At 51.9% G+C, this 17,102-nt stretch overlaps 8 protein-coding genes across 8 annotated transcripts; 5 read left to right on the top strand and 3 right to left on the bottom strand.

Annotated features, from left to right (window-relative positions):
• Positions 1-1,267: 1,267 nt before the first annotated feature.
• GT037_008992 (mfs general substrate transporter) lies at positions 1,268-3,158 on the top strand (the record flags this gene model as incomplete). The annotated part of the gene is made up of 3 exons (XM_038934039.1): positions 1,268-1,491; positions 1,550-1,837; positions 1,904-3,158. 3 exons carry the CDS (start codon positions 1,268-1,270, stop codon positions 3,156-3,158), a joined length of 1,767 nt encoding a protein of 588 aa, XP_038783384.1.
• Positions 3,159-3,770: 612 nt separating this feature from the next.
• Positions 3,771-5,306, top strand: GT037_008993 (uncharacterized protein; the record flags this gene model as incomplete). Its single annotated transcript, XM_038934040.1, has 1 exon — positions 3,771-5,306. One exon carries the CDS (start codon positions 3,771-3,773, stop codon positions 5,304-5,306), a length of 1,536 nt encoding a protein of 511 aa, XP_038783385.1.
• A 433-nt stretch (positions 5,307-5,739) lies between these two features.
• On the bottom strand, positions 5,740-10,247 carry GT037_008994 (dna replication licensing factor mcm4; the record flags this gene model as incomplete). The annotated part of the gene is made up of 5 exons (XM_038934041.1): positions 5,740-6,315; positions 6,370-6,497; positions 7,113-8,879; positions 8,926-9,870; positions 9,920-10,247. 5 exons carry the CDS (start codon positions 10,245-10,247, stop codon positions 5,740-5,742), a joined length of 3,744 nt encoding a protein of 1,247 aa, XP_038783386.1.
• Positions 10,248-10,693: 446 nt separating this feature from the next.
• GT037_008995 (tubulin binding cofactor a) lies at positions 10,694-11,148 on the top strand (the record flags this gene model as incomplete). The annotated part of the gene is made up of 3 exons (XM_038934042.1): positions 10,694-10,855; positions 10,911-10,997; positions 11,047-11,148. 3 exons carry the CDS (start codon positions 10,694-10,696, stop codon positions 11,146-11,148), a joined length of 351 nt encoding a protein of 116 aa, XP_038783387.1.
• Positions 11,149-11,280: 132 nt separating this feature from the next.
• Positions 11,281-12,379, bottom strand: GT037_008996 (uncharacterized protein; the record flags this gene model as incomplete). The annotated part of the gene is made up of 2 exons (XM_038934043.1): positions 11,281-12,290; positions 12,337-12,379. The coding sequence occupies 2 exons, from the start codon at positions 12,377-12,379 to the stop codon at positions 11,281-11,283; spliced, it is 1,053 nt and encodes a 350-aa protein (XP_038783388.1).
• Positions 12,380-12,902: 523 nt separating this feature from the next.
• On the top strand, positions 12,903-13,820 carry GT037_008997 (uncharacterized protein; the record flags this gene model as incomplete). Its single annotated transcript, XM_038934044.1, has 1 exon — positions 12,903-13,820. The coding sequence occupies one exon, from the start codon at positions 12,903-12,905 to the stop codon at positions 13,818-13,820; it is 918 nt and encodes a 305-aa protein (XP_038783389.1).
• Positions 13,821-14,417: 597 nt separating this feature from the next.
• On the top strand, positions 14,418-15,782 carry GT037_008998 (uncharacterized protein; the record flags this gene model as incomplete). The annotated part of the gene is made up of 1 exon (XM_038934045.1): positions 14,418-15,782. The coding sequence occupies one exon, from the start codon at positions 14,418-14,420 to the stop codon at positions 15,780-15,782; it is 1,365 nt and encodes a 454-aa protein (XP_038783390.1).
• A 193-nt stretch (positions 15,783-15,975) lies between these two features.
• On the bottom strand, positions 15,976-16,766 carry GT037_008999 (uncharacterized protein; the record flags this gene model as incomplete). The annotated part of the gene is made up of 2 exons (XM_038934046.1): positions 15,976-16,493; positions 16,556-16,766. 2 exons carry the CDS (start codon positions 16,764-16,766, stop codon positions 15,976-15,978), a joined length of 729 nt encoding a protein of 242 aa, XP_038783391.1.
• Positions 16,767-17,102: the final 336 nt, after the last annotated feature.

The following is a 17,102-nucleotide window of genomic DNA, read 5'->3' on the forward strand; positions in this document are numbered from 1 at the left end:
AAGCGCTGCAGGTCGATGATGTAGGGTAGTGTAGGATCGATCCAAGGCAGCATGCCATTGTCGGGCCAGCCCTGGGCGGGAACGCTGACGAGGCGCTTTCAGGCTGCAGGCACAATTTGACAGCGCATCACAAAGACGTACCCGGAATGAGACGAATAACACAACTTCGCCTTGTCAGCTGCGGCCTGCCCGTCTTATGCCAGACGCCTCAGAATTACCCGTGGCCTGTACAACCAACACCGTGATAGCGATAGCCAGAAACTAGGTTCCCTGAAGGGTTTCGCGCCATGTCGGCACTCGAGCAGAAGCAAATCCCATGCACAACACAACTGGCAAGTGAGCAGCACCCCACGTACTTCAGCAACCATCCCACTCCTGCTCACGTAGTTTCCTGTCTGTCACTCGTGGGTCGGCACGCTCTCACCTCAGACGGGTATGAGTCTATCCAATAGCCCCTGGGGGATTCCACTGTGTGCCGGCTGCTGCCCTTTAGCCGGCCGAAACCACTGAGACACTGTAACCTCGGGAGCGCATTGCCATACATGCCATGTTGAAGAGGCGCAGCACTTTTCCGTGTGACATGATGGATGGTCATCGATCATGGTCCAATTTCGACTCCGTTTGGGCCCGCGCAACATAGTGACATCTCTCATGCCCAACCGCCAGCGTCGACAGCATGCACTTTCAACTTCTTCGGAAACACCGAGGAGACTTGCCAGCCCCACAAGGCGACCAAGAGATAATATAACAGTCTCATTTAAATATCGAATTCACGTGCAAACAACACGTCGCATGTTCTTCCTCATCAATCCTAGATCCGAGCTTGCACCGGGCTTTTCCGACTCCGACTGTCCGCGATAAGATCATCTTTACATCTAATCAGATTGAATTTTCCACGCTAGTCTCCTTCACGAACGCCTTCACTCCACCCTACTCATCCTTGTTGCTAGTCTGGGTATCGATTTTCTCGTACCAAGCTATGCCAAGTCCTCGAGACTGTTGTATAGTCATATAACCAGTGCAAAAATCGAAGGTGCTTCCAGTGATGTGGTTTGGGAGGGGCCAATGGTGGATCGATGGTGATCTGAAGGAGTGCGTTCCTGGGTCTTATACGAGTGTTGAACGGGTGTATTAGGCCTCTAGAAGCTTGAGGGTGGTATAAGAGTATGTAGTGGAAACTTGTACTGCTTGACCGTGGCATCTCTCGTTGCTGATCTCTTCCGCCTCGTTCTCTGGTCACACTGTGATCACTCCGCTCTCTTCAATTATGCACTTCTTTGATCGTTCCAAAGACAGGGCCACTGACTCGGTCGAGCCTGTTGAGGCTTCTCGTCAAACCAGCGATGCGGAAAAAGGCGCCCAGACAGATGGCCCCCACGACACGGTCAGCGACGAAGAAAGTCTCTCCAGCAACGCTCAGGCAGGTGTCAAGGCCGTCCAAGCTGCAGCATCAGTATGGACAAGATACCATCTTATCGGCGCCTATGTTATGTTTGTCACCCCCTTTCGTTCACATCATCGTCCAGTATGTTCACTGACACCCACGCAGCATCTGGTGGATCTACTTCGTCACCGCCCTCCAAGAAGTCGTCGTCCGCGCCATGAATCCCTATGTTACCAGTGCCTTCCGTCTACACTCTCTTACTGCCGCTACTGGAATCATGTCATCCATCATTGGCGGGCTGTCCAAGATCCCCTTGGCTAAGCTGCTCGATATGTGGGGTCGACCTCAGGGGCTCTTGCTCTCACTATTTGTATGGATGGTGGGATACATCATGATGGCTTCGTGCCAGAATGTAGAGACATATGCTGCGGCGCAAGTCTTCTCATCTACAGGGTATGTAATTCTTGTTCATTACTGATCAAGATAAGAAAATGTTAGCGCTGACACGATGATATGCAGATCTCAAGCAGTATCGTACATTCTTACTGTCTTCATCGCCGATACTTCGACCCTCAAGAACCGCGCCCTCATGCTCTCCTTCGCAACCTCGCCCTACGTAATCACAACTTGGATCGGCGGCCCTGTCGCTCAATCCGTTCTCGCTGGCCCCGGCTGGCGCTGGGCGTTTGGCATCTTCACAATCGTCATCCCTGTTGTCGTCGTTCCTCTTGCAGCCTTGGTCCTCTTCAACGATCGCAAAGCCCGTAAACAAGGTCTACTCGAGCCACGCCAAATTGACTGGAGCCCGGCAGCCATCAAGAAGTTCTGCATCGATATTGATGCCGTGGGAATACTGATCTTGGTAGCAGGCATGGCATTGTTCTTGCTACCGTTCAGTCTATACAGCTACCAAGTGGAGAAGTGGAGGAGTCCCATGATCATCGGTATGATCGTCGCTGGTTTCGTCCTTCTCATCGCCTTCCCCATCTGGGAAAGATTCTTCGCGCCTGTCACATTCATCCCGTATAAATTGCTACTGGATCGAACCGTCTTCCTTGCCGGCGTCATGTTCGTCTTTGTTTACTTCAACAGCGCGGTTTGGGGATCATACTTCGGGTCCATGTTGCAAGTGGTTTGGAACCTCAACGTCACTACGGCCAGCTATGTCCAGAGCATCTATCGGGTTGTCTCCTGCTTCTGGTGCTTGGCAGCCGTGGGACCAGCAATTAGGATTACAGGAAGGTTCAAGTGGGTTGCTGTCTTCTTTGCACTGCCGATTGATATCCTAGCGCTGGGACTAATGATTCACTTTCGTCAACCTGGAACATCAGTGGGCTACATTGTCATGACGCAGATCTTTACAGCAGTAGCTGGAGGTACCATCGTTATCGCTGGCGAGCTGGCCATGATGGCGCCTTCGGATCACCAGCACATGGCTGTCATCATCGCCGTTCTCAACCTCTTCTGCTCTATTGGTAGTGCAGTTGGAAGTACCGTCTCGGCTGCTATCTGGACTGGAACCTTTTACAACAATCTCGTCAAGAATGTTCCGGCTGGTGTCAATGTTGCGGACATCTACGCTTCATTGCCGAACCAGCTATCGTACAAGTGGGGATCGCCGGAGAGAACTGGTATCGCACAGTCTTACGCCGACTCGCAGCGACTCATGTTGATTACGAGTATTTGCATGCTGTCATGCGCTCTCATTGCGGCTGCATTCTGGCGCGATATCAACGTCAAGAACATCAAGCAGGTCAAGGGACGAGTCGTCTGAGCAGTATCCAGGTACGAGTAAAGAGGCCATCATGCTTTTCCGCACGGAAGTATGAAGGCAATAGCAGAAGAAGTGTACGTGCATAGACAATTCCCCGTGTGATTGTTTCAAAACGTCCATGGGAAACTACGTAGATCAGATACATCCAACAACCACCATCATCACGCATAAAGCTCATCCCCGTCGCACATCCTCTTATCGATAGACAACAGCATGATCCTAGTCCTTGTAAGCCTGTGTAAGGTGCGCATAAACGTCGTAATTCCATCTGATACAGGTCCGAGCTGGGATGTGTCAAACATGCCACCAACCAGATCCCAGCTGTCAGTGTTTCGAATCGACCGACTCCACAGCACATGGTATTTTGGAAGCTGAGCAACCTTCTGGAAGGGCAAGAGAGATTACACAAAGTACTGTTGCGTGAATCAAGAGGAAACAGCGACGTAGGTCGAGTATGTGTGTGATGCGGGGGCTGAGCCTGTAGCCCATGCTGAATGTGTAGCGACTCAAGATATGTAAAGAACAACTCGCCAGCAACACAGATGCAAGATACAGCCTTCCATCTTACTCAATATCGATTCTTATCGTATTCACAGTCTTTTCCGATTCACTATGCCGTCATTCGCTTTCTGGAAGAGCTCCAAAGTCGATCTTACGAAGACACCACTGCTTACTGAGGATGTTGCGACTGAGCAACCCAGTATCCTCATTCCTTTGGTAACAAAGGACTTGGACCTGAATCCAGATGGCGAAGATTCCGGTGTCTTCCTTTTTGACGATGACGCCATGCCACTACAATCACCACGACCTGACCTAGTATTAGAGACCGAGCCGCTTATTGCATCGCCATCTGCTGCTGAACAAGATCTTTCGACGAGGGAGTCGGAGCAAGAAGTCCACTCCAAAGTCAAAAACTACTCGAAGAAGTTGATTTCCACCGACAATGATAATCCGCCAGCACCACCACCCAAATCCTCGTCATCAGGGCAACTCCAATGTGCTACTGCAGCGGATGAGTCGCGTACCATCATCAACGAAGAGCGATCGGAAGCTCCCCAACGGACTCAAGAAAAACTTCCAAAACAGCTGGAACCTTTGTCTTCCTCTCTTGAACGGTCCCCCAACCACGAAAACTCCCCCAAAAGACCAGTACCATCCGCAATGGACAAAACCTCGACTCAATCCCACGACCGAGACTCCGGCGTGTACGTCTCAGACGACGAAAATCTACCACCACAATCGCGGCCCGCATCTCTTGCGCTCAGTGACTTCAACCAGCGATCAAGAAATGCATCCGTCTCTTCAAAGCACACTGCTTCAACGTCGACGTCTTCGCCTCGGCAACGCACAGATTCAATCGCACGTTTGAAGCGACCCGCAGAGCTGAACCTGGGAGCAAACCCAGTATCCGACTCATCCAAGCCACGCTCCGAGCTCGAGAAGCGGTACGATTTGATCCGTAATTCAAAGACACAATCGAAAGCCGCTCTGAGGTCACCCACCGCACTACTACAGGAACGACTGAACATGTCGACGAAGAAAGAAAGGGTTGAGGAAGAAAAGACGCGTGTGTTTACACCACCGAGGCAGATGACAAATGGCTGCTGGCTGCCTGGTCCAGGTGCTCAGATGGACGCGTTCACCAGCACATCAGTTCGTGCGCGGACAGAAGCTGAAGGTCGACCTGCGTGGTGGTGCAAGGTCGACAAGCTCGTTGTGTTCGATGGTGTCGACATTAACAGCGAGGGAGACTTGAAGGTGTACACACGCACTAGCAAGGGTCTCAGCATTGCACGTCGACGCGGCGATATGGAGACGATTGTCATTCCGATGGACTGTGCACACTGTCAGGAGATGTTGAACCGACATGAGTGGAAGTACGACATGCGCGTATGTAAGAGAAATGTATGCTGGGATTGCAAAGAGAGGTGCAAGTGGGAATTGGAACAAGAGAAGCTTGTGCATGAGGAGACAGCAGCCAAGGCGGATGGCAACAGATATCGCGCGGACAGTGTCTTGCAAGACGAAGAGCCAGAAGAAGAACATATGATGCAAAAGATTGGTATTGAGCAAGAACGGTCGATGAGCCCGATCGAAGCGATGGGTGGAATTGAGGAAAGACTAGAAAGTAGGTCGGTGGTCGCTTGAGACAGAAATAACGTAACGCGAGCTCGAGGGGAAGGGGAATACAGAATGAATCCAATCATATACACTGGGCAGACGAGCGCTGCGGCTCAGTTTCTGTGCTTATGGCGAGGCAGACAGAAAGGGAAGGGGCGAGTAGGAGTAGATGCAAATCAAGAGTATGTAGTCAACTGACCTTGTCTTGTTATGCATTACTACATATCTCTTGCGGTTATATGCTCTCGCTATTCCCAGAACGTTCTTCATCGGTGTGGATTGAAGATGTCGGCGTAGTTCGAGGAGTACATCTCAGGAGCTGCACTCGTTGTGTGCTTGCTCCATCTGAGAAGTGAAGCCAGGGTGTGTGTATACTGTCGGGTACGTTGGTTCGCGGCGCGTGAGTAGTGGAGAGTCTTGTTCCTCCATAGACAGTACTCTATAAATCAAGAGATCACATTCAATCCAGTTCCATCGCGTCGTCCATGTATTCAAATGGTGTATCCTCAATCTCCATGCTCATATGTCCGTACATGTTCTTCGGTTCAAAGTCTTGGCTAGTCAGTGCACGCCCATTTGTAGTATCATCGGAATGCTGCTGCACTGCTTCGTGAGCAAGGTCACATCCGCCAATGATGTTGCGCAAGACATCCTCTAGCTGCAAATTTTGAAGCGTTATATGTGCGCGCTCATCGCCGTCAGATATGTTTGCCTTGCTATCCGCATCTTTCCAAGCATTACGGTATTCTTTTGCGATACCCAGTTGTACACGGACCTCTTGTAGACCTAGTGATCCTGCCAACGGACACTTCTCGTTATCCAATGCTTCTAGAAGGTTGGCGTGGAATGCATGCGAAGCCATCGGTCGCGTTCGGTGAAGCTCGGGGTTGGTCTCGTAACGGAGAGCATTGAAGTTTATGCGCGGCGCAGAGGTAGAAACAAAAACGCCGAATATAGCGAGACAGTCTGTGATGTAACGCTCTAGTAGCGTGTAAAACTCGAAGAAGTCTACCTTGAACATGGATTCGGCTTGCTTCTGCGCAATGTCAGTCTTGAGGCGTCCAGGCTGTTGAGGCTCGTAACCACTTACACTCGACGCGCCGCTACCCATTGCATGCTGGGACTGGTGATCCCCATTCTGCTGAGCAGCTGCCTGTACAATCTCCATGGTCCGGAAGTAAGACACCATGAGCATTTCTGCTTTCCACCGGACGCGTCCTAACAGTCGCGTAACTCGATCTTTGTCCTGCTTGAGCTTATCGGCTTTTGATTGCGCTAGCCTCTCTGCGGGCGTCTTCGGTGCAAATTTGGAGGCCTTCATTGTAGCCGTGATTGGTGTCGTCTCGGGCGGGGGTGGATACTGAGATCAAGCTATGGAACTGAGTAGCCGTCAAGCAATTAACTACCTATCAATTGAAAAGCACGAAGGGGCGGTAATATTTATTGCTTAGATTGCATCGAGCTTTCACGGAGATTTCACTACACAAGTTGAGCATTGTAAGAATATAGCGTGAACATGAGCGCGAGCTGTTGCGGACGTTGTGTAAGAGCAACTGGTGTTGACAGTCTGTGCCGAGGCTTGCCGCTGAGTCAGCCCCTGTTCTCGAGCACTTCCACCTAATGGTTGACTGAACATCCAACATTCATACAATTTGAAGGACAGTAGATGTCTCTGAAAGAACAGTGGCAGAACACGATGTCTATTCAAATGCAACGCGACTACTGAAATGCTTGCAGCTATCCATCCACCACATCACATCATTACCTCATGAAGGTATGCTTGTCCCATAACCCCTCGAACGCCATGCCTACAATAGTTGATCTAGAAGTTACCAACAACCCTCTTGACCATTCTCCTCATACCCTCACCAATAATTTGGACAGCACCCTCAAGCTCGGCACTGCGCAATACCTCAAGGAACTCCTGATTTTCCACTTGTTCACTAGCACCTTCCCTGACCTTCTTGACCAGGTCGTTCATGCGCACGCTCTGGCCAGCAGAACCAAGCTCGTCGAGCGAGGCAAGCACCGCGCGCTTGAGGTCTTCTTTCTTGCGGCGGTCGCTGGTCGAAGTGCCTTCAGTGAGAAGCGACATGTCGATAAGACCTGTACGTGCATCCGTAGCTGCCTGCTTGAGCGCTGACTTGATGAGACGGACGGCTTCGTGAACGTCGTCAGCCGTAACTTCTTCAGACAAGCGCATCTTGGCGTGGGCTTCAGAGAGACGAATCATTGATTCTAGTTGACGTGTAGTTGCTGTAATTCTTCGCTCTTGCGAGCGAATATCAGCACCGAGACCACGCATCGCAACGTAAGCATCCACAAGAGCTTTCGATGCAGGCTCGGTGATCTTTGGGTGAATATTTGAGCGCGCATAGGAGATGTATGCGGTCAAAAACTCGATAGGCATTACTTCGCTCTTGGAAGCATTCTCAGGCGTATCTTCGAGATACATGCCGACCAAATGACGAGCCATGCGACGATCGTTTTGCTCGTCAATGCGATCCAGGACGAGGTATACAAGATCGAAACGTGAGAGGAGTGTGGGTGGGAGGTCGATGTTTTGAGGGACGGGAAGGTTGACGTTGTATTTCGATCCGATAGGATTGGCGGATGCAAGAATCGAAGTACGGGCATTGAGAGTTGTGATGATACCAGCTTTGGCGATGGAAACTGTTTGCTGTTCCATGACTTCGTGGAGAACGGATCGAGTTGCCTCAGACATCTTGTCGAACTCATCGATGCAGCACACACCACCATCGGACAAGACTAGCGCACCAGACTCAAGCACTAGCTGTCGTGTCTCAGGATCGCGGGTAACGTACGCAGTCAAACCGACAGCAGAGGAACCCTTTCCAGAAGTGTACACACCTCGTGGCGCAATTCTGTGTACGTACTGCAGAATCTGAGATTTGGCTGTGGAAGGATCACCACAGAGCAGAACATTGATATCGCCACGGTATTTCGGGCTACCTCCTTTTTCGAACTGCTTGTTGGTGCCGCCAAAAAGCTGGAGCAGAATGCCCTTCTTGACATCGTCCATCTCGTAGATACTGGGCGCCAACGAGCGAGAAAGGAGTTCGTAAACGTCAGGACGAGCACCAGTAGCCTTGATCTTTTCCTCTTCCTCTTCGGAAACCTTGCGGGTTTCTTCCAGATCACCAGCTGCGTGCTCAGCGAGCTCTTCTTCGATGGTCGATACATCAATACCAAGTCGCTTCTTGTCAACTTTCTGAATGTGAAGCGCATCGACATATGTCTTGAAGATGTTCTTTACCGATCGCTGACGAGGATTGATGCGAACCTGGTTACACTTGAAGATACCAGTGATCTCAACACGGTCACCGGCTTTGCATACATCGACGAGCTCGTCATATGCGCACAGGGACACTGAATGTGGTGTCTGACCGTCCGGCATGTCATCTGGTGTCTCTTGTAGCTTGATAACCTGTTTGTTTGCAAAGCCTGAGCGGTTGTGCACGATCTGCATCGAGTTTGGCGACTCGCACACGGCGCGCGGGCACTTGGTGGGCTCGGTGATCTTGCCACGGTCAATATCGACCCTGACGGTATGATTACATACAGAGCAGCGGAAGAAAGCTAGCCAGATTAGCCAAAGACTTTGACAATGTTCTTGTGAACTTACCGTCCTTCATGTCTGGGATGATAGGTGTAGTTCTAATCACCAGGCCCTTCACACTGACAAGCTTGTCCATGTCGCCAGGGTTGAGCTCGCGTAAGTTGATTGTATGATCCAGACCGAATGGCCTAACATTATATGTTTTCTGGTCAACTTCGCTGACCAGATTCGGGATTTCCGCGAACGGAGCAGGAGACGGGGCGCCGGGAGTAGGCGCATCAGAGCTCAACATAGGCGGGAGCGAACTGGAATCGCGACCCCTGGGCTGAGCGGCACGCTGTGCTTGTGACATCTGAGTTCGCATCTCCGCCATGCGCTTCTCAGCAAGTTCGAGCATGGTGTCCTTGATTGCAACATCCATGATGGGAATGATTTCGTTAGGGTAGGCCTGCAGTTGGTGCCAGAGCTTTCTGGTCGGTGGGTAAGCCTTGAGATTGCGCGCGTCCAAGTTCAAAGGCGTAACACCAAGCTCCAGCATCATCTTCATGATATCAACATATTCCCTAGCCATGGCCGGATGATTATCTGGGAGATTCATGCCCTCGTTCAGCTCGCCGTCCTGGATCATGCGATACTTTCTTCGGAAGTTCATCAAGAAATCTCTCATGGCATGTCTGGCGTCTACGAGCGATACGTTGGTTCCCCAAATGACTCGAGAGGAGTTCCCACCCAAGACCTCCGCGTCTGAAGTATCCGGGTTGATGTTGGAGAAGGTTGGTGCGTCTGAGGGTTCCTGTACAGGCATGCCATTTTCATCGACAAATAACCTGCGTCGGCGATTGGTAGAGCTCGTGCCAAAGACGTCTGAGTGGATGTCGCTTCGTCGGTTGCGAGCCGCGGATTCGGAGCCACGTACGAAAAGGGCACTGCTGCTGCTTCCAGGGACGTTACTTTGGGCATTGCGGGCACGGCCAGGGCTAGAGCTAGATGCGTAGTGAATGGGCGACGAATCTAAGTTTGTCAATGACATGTCTAACACTTGATATCGAGTACGCCGTACCCCCCATCGTCTGTGCAGACGCTTTCGGTGTCGCACCACCATCACTCTCATCCTCGCCATTAGCTTGTCCTGCGCCGGAGGGGTTGGCAGGCGATGAGCGGAAGAAGAGCGGGGATTGCGTCGAAGTGGTCTGGAATCTTGCGTTGCGTGGAGTTGCTAGCGATCCACGCTGCGAGGCCTGCGAAGCCTCAGACTGCAACTGCTCGTCTGGACCCGCCGGCGCTGGGCTGCTGTCAGGTATCTGAGAATTTTGACCACGGGCGCTTCGTCTTGGAGTCGCCGATGCAGATGTGCGCTCGGAGCGGCGCTTCGCTGGGGAAGAGTCCATGGTTGTGGCACTCTATGCGGCAGCAACAGTGAATGTGTTGTTGTTGTTTTAGAGGGGTTGCTAGGGATGGTGGGCTTGTCGCGCGCTCTCCTTTCGACGCGTGGGCACAGGGACGCGTTCAGTCTAGTCTGCAAATGGACGTAAGTGGTCTTGGCACCTCAATTGAAGCCGCAGCTTGGAGGCTGAAAGACACCTAACAGTCAACTAAATTTTCAGGAAAGACTGGAAACAGATGCAAGATCGTCGTAGTTCAACACCGCAACGTTCCGCCGGTCCATATGTCTACACGCTGTAAACTAATTCCTAGGTAGTGGGGCGGCAGCTAGCCCCGCCGTGAACAAATGTTTACAAGCAGGCAACCACATAAACCGACGTATATCAACTGAGGTCTTTGTTCTTCTGTCTCTCCAAATTGCAAACCCGTCTACTTCAATTCTCATTCGAACATGGCTCCTCCGTCCAAGCTCGCTATTGCAACTGGCGTCGTGACCCGCCTTGTCAAGGAAGAAGCAAGCTACCACAAGGAAATCGAGCAGCAAGAGGCGCGCATCAAGAAGGCCGAGACCAGTGAGGGCGACGATAATGCTGAGTACACCTTGAGGCAAGAGGTACGCGTGGCCACCAAGAAGGATATCTGGCACACCGGGTCTAACAATAGCACAGCGTCAAGCCCTCCAAGAAACCAAGAATGTTCTGCCTGGCATGAAGATCAAGATCGAGCAGGCAGTGGAGAAGCTGGAGGAGGAGCTGGTAAGTCGACATATAGTTGAGCTGAGTACCTAGTACTGATAACTTGTAGGAGAACAACAAGGAAGGCGGCGGCCAGGCATCACCAGAGGAAGTCACCAAGGCGAAAGAGGCTGTTGAGAAGGGCAAGGCAGCCATGCGTGAGGCCGCTTAGACTCGTGACCACTGGAGAGATAGATAGATGGTACTGCAGCTGGACATGGCACCGCTATAAAGAAGATGGAATGATACCCAGAACACCGCGCTATGCAATCAAATCATCAAGCAGACTGCTGTTCAAGCACAATCACGACTCGTCCATCTTGATCTCTGAGCGATCTTCGCCATCTTCCTCCCCATCTTCAAGGTCTTCGCCTTCTTCAAGACCGGAAGAATCACCATCGTTTCCATCTCCTGAGTTTGCCCCCATATCTACCATCTCTGCGTCATCCGCAGCACCAGATCTGGCAGGGGATGGCGCAGCGCTGACGTCCCGCGATAGAGGCTTCAAGCGATCCTGTGGTGGTACCCTCAGAGACGAACCTTCTCCACTTTGACTGGCATGCCCTGGAGTCATGCCACCATCCGGCCTCGGGGTGCCAGCATGGCTGACATCTCCTCTAGAAGTGCTGCCCTCGCCCTCACCATCCTCGTCTCCATCCTTCATCATGCCCTCCTTGCGCTCAGCTTCCTCTTTCTCGTCCTTGATCATGCGTAACATGCCGCGTGCCTCTTCCTCGATTCGTCCGAATTGCGTGCGGCGCTCACTCCAGGTGTTCTTCGCCGATTGCACTTCGTTTCTGAGTTCTTCTATCTCCTGGTCCAGCTTCTCGTGGGCATGTGCTTGCTCGTCCCGCGGCTTCAGCATCTTACTGCTGGTGATCTTCTCCGTGAGCTCGTCATACGTCTTACGTACGGCGAGTGTCTCTTTGGCCTCGACTAGTCTGATGCGCAGATCTTCTATCGTCTTGCGCACGTGCTCTTGCTTTGCCTCGATGGCCGTCTTCTCAACAGCGTAACGCTCGCGCTCAGTGTGATTGCTATTTGTGGTGAACTCAGATCGCAGTATCGCAAAGTCTAGTAGTGACAGCTCATTCATGATGTCTTTCCGCCATATCTCGATATTGTGTGCTTGTTGCTCGCGCTCGACAGTGGCTGCCGCTGCTTCCTCCTCTGCGGCAGAGGCATCTGGGGGCGGAGAGGGGAGTTGTCTGGGGCGCGCATCCTCGAAGAAGTCCGGCTTGAGTATGCGACCGGCGGTATTTGTGTATGGACGAGCTTCGACAGCTAGTAGGCGGGATACATTGTGAAGCGCATCTGTTGGAATTAGTAGAAGCTACGTGCCAGATGTTGGGTGGCCTACCTTCGTCCGCCTGAGATAAGAGGCCCCAATCCTTGATCGCCATTCTTTCCCGTTTCGGCTACTGGCGTAATGAGGTTGTTGGTATAGGGTAAGTCGTTGTCGTTGTTGAAGTCGCGATATTGAGGTTCCGCGGGTTGATGAACGCGTACGACAAGGGTCTCTGTTAGCGTCTAGCACCGCTACCAGACGTCAGCGACATGTCCCCAACACCGTCCTCATCACTTTCGCCTTCACCTCCCTTGGTTCACTTTTCACTAAGTCGCTTAACATTGTTCTGGGAAGCGCCATCTATCCAGTAAACCTCTCTTTCCCAACTAGCCTACCGAGATGCTGTCGTGAGTTCCGTGGGGTCCTCAGCCCCATCCTACGGTCCACGCTGCCCTCATTCCGCCTATTCATGATTCACGTCACGTAGCAGTCACCCTACCAACGAGATTACACGGCAAACTATATTTATACAACCAGCGGCCCTTGCATCACCGCATCGTTCAACCCTCGACTTTCGCCTCGCAACATTCTGTACCCTACGCTTTTGGATAGACCCCGTAATAAACCGTCCCATCACCATGCCCGTCGCAAGCCTCTTCGAGCTGGCTCGACAGCGCCTGATTAAGAACATCGATATGCTCCGCGATGTTGGCGATCTACCCTACTCCTTCCTGCAACCAGTCCTCCGATTCGTACAAAGCCCAGACCAGCTCCTCGAGCTCGAGGCAAACTGCCCACAGTTACTCGGAGAGACGGGCGAGATTTGGCTTCGCTTCATCAAGCGCGACATTCCGGACTGGGAGAAGAAGCCACACGAGCCACGCGATCCTCGAAATTGGAGCAAAGTTTACCGCAAATTGAAGAAAGATGCAGAACTAGAGAAGGAGGCCGACAAAGAGGCCCTCAAGCAGCAGATGCAGGCACTGCAGAAAGATCGCGCACAGAACAAGACCCTGATTGTGGAAACCAGATTCGGGTACGGTGCTGGCGCTAGTAAGATGTTTACTGGACGGACTACTAGCAGCTGGGGCCAGCCCTCGGGTGCACCTGCGAAGACTGGCAAAGCCGCCTTCGATAAGCTGAAGCGTGGCATGTTCGATCACGGTCGCGAACGCCCGAAGGCTAGCCACATACCACAACATCTTCTAGAGCAGAGGAAGACCACCGTTAGGCAGGCACCGGCAAGGATGGTTAGAATGGCGGAAAACGAGGCTCCACGAAGCATGGTCGTGTCCAGACAAGCTTCGGCATCTGTTAACAACAAATCCGAATCTCGCCCAACGCCATCGCTATCCGCAAACCGCCCGAACATTACACAAAGGCCAGCACCACAACAGCGCAATCCTCCACCACCCACGCGGACGTCGTTACCGCCCGGAATGTCGTTCAGCGCACCCAAGCCAAGAGCGCCAAATGGGCAGTCAGCGCCTGACCCGACTCTGAAGAGGAAAAGGCCAGAATATAACATGTTTCACACAAAGAAGAAGAAGATTTAAGATGCTAATGAGGCTGGCAGTGGCATGAGGTGTGTATAAAAGTTACACGTATAATCGGGCTTGTTGATACGGGTCACCTGGATGACCCAACACTAGGCTGGCCACATTTGGCTCGTGGTTCTGGTAGCACCTACTTCTGGAGTTCAATTCGATACACTGGTTTGCGGAGTTTAGAGACTCATTCGGCGGCGTTACACTCTTGATATCTCCATACTTCTGGTACATGGCCATAGACCTCTTTTCACGTTTGTACATTTATCATTACCTTTGATCAGCCTCTCTTCATCCTCAAATTATGCCAGTGTGTGAGATGGTTGGCTAAAAGCGCGGCGTCCAAGGATCACTGTCCAGCATACTGTATCTCGTAAGAACAGTGATGTTGTATCCCTTAAGCAGTCAAGAGCAAACCTTATGCTGCTATGTTCTCAGTGGTGCCTTCTTAAAGTGATAGTTTGGCTTATCATCGAAAGCGCATGACCCTGGTGTAAACAAGTGGGCAAGAACGTCTCAGCCACGACAACAATCTTCTCTCACTCACAACCGACTCGAACTCCTCATTCCCACTTTTTCTACCACCACTAGGATTGCACTACCACCATGATCACTGCTTGTGACGGAGCAAAAGCGGCTCTTGTTAGAGCGTCGCAACTGCCTTTTCGACTGCTCGACTTGCCGTTGGAGGTCGTGGGCGCCACCTTCGATTATCTTGAGGATGAAGAACTTATCGGTGTACGCTGCGTATGTCGCGCGTTCAACGCCAATTCGGCAAATGCCTTTGGACGACGCTTTTTCCGTCACCTCGTTGTCATCCTGCACCCTACCAGTCTTACCACGCTATTCGAAATCTGCCATCATCCTGTATTGTCCAAACATGTCCGCCAGATCACCGTGAGCGGCGAACGTGTTGGACACAGCATATACGAGGTCAAAGAAGAGGAAACCCAGAAAGATCTCCAAGTCAGTGTTCAGCGCTCCGGCATGGATTCGTTCATTCTTAATCAGGTATTCCGCGAGCTTGAAAACCTACAGATTATTCAGATCGATGTGATTAGTTTCTATCATTGCGATCCCGAGCCCGTCGATGCCGGTATCCGGTGTGGAAAAGCTCACATACTTTCAAAAAAGACACAGGAGGACGAGCAAAGGGAGAGGCGTGGAGATAGCGGCGCAAATCGAGTATATGACTTGGTTCTGCGGACTCTTCAAGAGGCCAACTTACACAACAAGATAGGGCTGGGTTTCGAATTCTGGAACACAGAGTATTCCAACGACGACATGATCACATTCTTTGATCTCGACTCCGCAGTCTGGAAAGACCATTTCTCAAAACAAGTACGTCAGGTTTCGGTCCTCGGTCAAGTCAGTCATGCATGGCTTCAAAAATTGCTCAGCACAGCTTCAGATTTGCGCAAGTTCGAGTTCCAAGGCAATTACACTTTCTTAGAGCTATCTTACCAGCCAGCTGGATCATTCCAATTCCACTGGCCTGGCTTCTCGCATATCCATCTTACAGATGTGTTTCTTTCGCACAATGAGTGGACGAACTTCCTACGCCTGCACGCTGCGACCTTGAAACATATATCATGCTCATCCATAGGCTTTCCGCAAGGGAATTGGATCGAACCATTACAGATCATCGAGACAATGCCCAGGATTGAGTACCTATGGCTCTTCAGACTTCTCGAGAAAGCGCCCTACCCACACTCACCGATGACTGTGAGACGCTGTAGCCAGGACGACGATGGGGTCTTGCAGCTCTTCGACTCGGAGCCGGTGGAGCTTGCTCTTAGTGCCATGCGCAGCCAGCCCAGAACAGCGTTCATGGGCCGTGGCGTTAAGAGTGAAGCAGGCGAAGTATATCTCCACAGGGTCGCGTTTGATGTTGGTGAAGCGGCACTGGAAGGAGATATCATCTATCGAGATGGTGATTGGGTATTTGCTGAAGTAGCGGCAGACCTCTGAGAGCTTCTTCGACGCGAGGGGGAAGCCGGCCCATCCATGCACTTCCCTGGGCTTGTGGTTCCAGAATCCAGCATGGTGATCTTCAGGTGGACTCTGGATAGAGTTACGATGTACTGCTTCTGTGAACGCCGCGTTGTTCATAACATGCATATGCGTTTAATAGCTCGAATACATGTACCCGAGTTATCTGGTTCTAATGCAGTCGTCTCCCTTCATCGCGCCTCATCTCCAACCCCGCGAGTTCAACAGGAGGCTGCTCAATCTCCACAGGATTATGTTTGTACGCTACCGCTCCTGGACCTAGCTCCTGGATGTGCTTTGCGTGCACCTCAACTGGTGTCACGGGTGTCACGCTTGTAAGCTCTGCAAAACCTCGTGCCTCCTGCAGACGTGCTGAGTTTCGCTTCTTCATGAAGAAAAACACTGCCAGTCCAATTATGATGCCCAGCGATATTCCTCCACCGACTGCTGCCCCCACTATTACGCCTGTCGATGGGCCCGAGGAGGCTGGGGGAGGTGGGGATGGCGACGGCGACGGCGACGGCGTGGAACTAGGCGTAGGTGTTGCAGACGGCGAGGCACCGATGGCACCAGCGTCACAGAAGTCGATGCTGTAGTATACGAAAGTTGAGTTGTAGCAGTCGATGGGTTGAATTTCTTCTTGGTAGCCGGAACAGATGTCGACCGTCGTGTCGTTCATGTAAATGGTGACTATACGGATGGTTAGCATAGCCGTCCGGACTATCGCGTCCTCATTCGCACAAAGCACATACCAGCGCAGCCTGGGTCCAGTCCCACGACCTGGAAGCTTCCGTACGCGCCATTGCGCCTGAGATCTGTACAGGTGCCGTTGGGGTAGCCGTTTGGGCCTTCGAGACCTCTCAACGATTCTTGACAGTTATCATCAGAGAAGAGCGCGATCTGACTCGTCGCGGCAACATGCGCTACGAACGCGCTAAGAAGGACGAAAAAGAGGTTGTTCATCGTCGCGATGGTGCGCGGTACCCTGCCGGCAGATTGCGTATCGCGATGAGGCTAAACAGACTACCAGAATACGAGAGCGCCGGATCAGCTCGTGGCTGTTATACCTACAGCTGGCGAATGGGGCCAGGAATCACTAGTCATTTCGAGCGACTTGGATTTATCTGCCCAGCTCTTGGGAGACGTATCGATTATAGCCTCACAGACCTGACCACTCTCTTCCTTGCCCCAGCATGCAGGGTGCGGCATGGGTAACGAGGGGCAGCGAATGGAGGCCATCGTTTAGATTGCATGAAAAGCCACGAATCGTCTTTGCAGGACCCGCGTGCGGCTGTGATC

This window comes from Alternaria burnsii, assembly GCF_013036055.1.
Source record: "Alternaria burnsii strain CBS107.38 chromosome Unknown 697, whole genome shotgun sequence".
Lineage (NCBI taxonomy): Eukaryota > Fungi > Ascomycota > Dothideomycetes > Pleosporales > Pleosporaceae > Alternaria > Alternaria burnsii.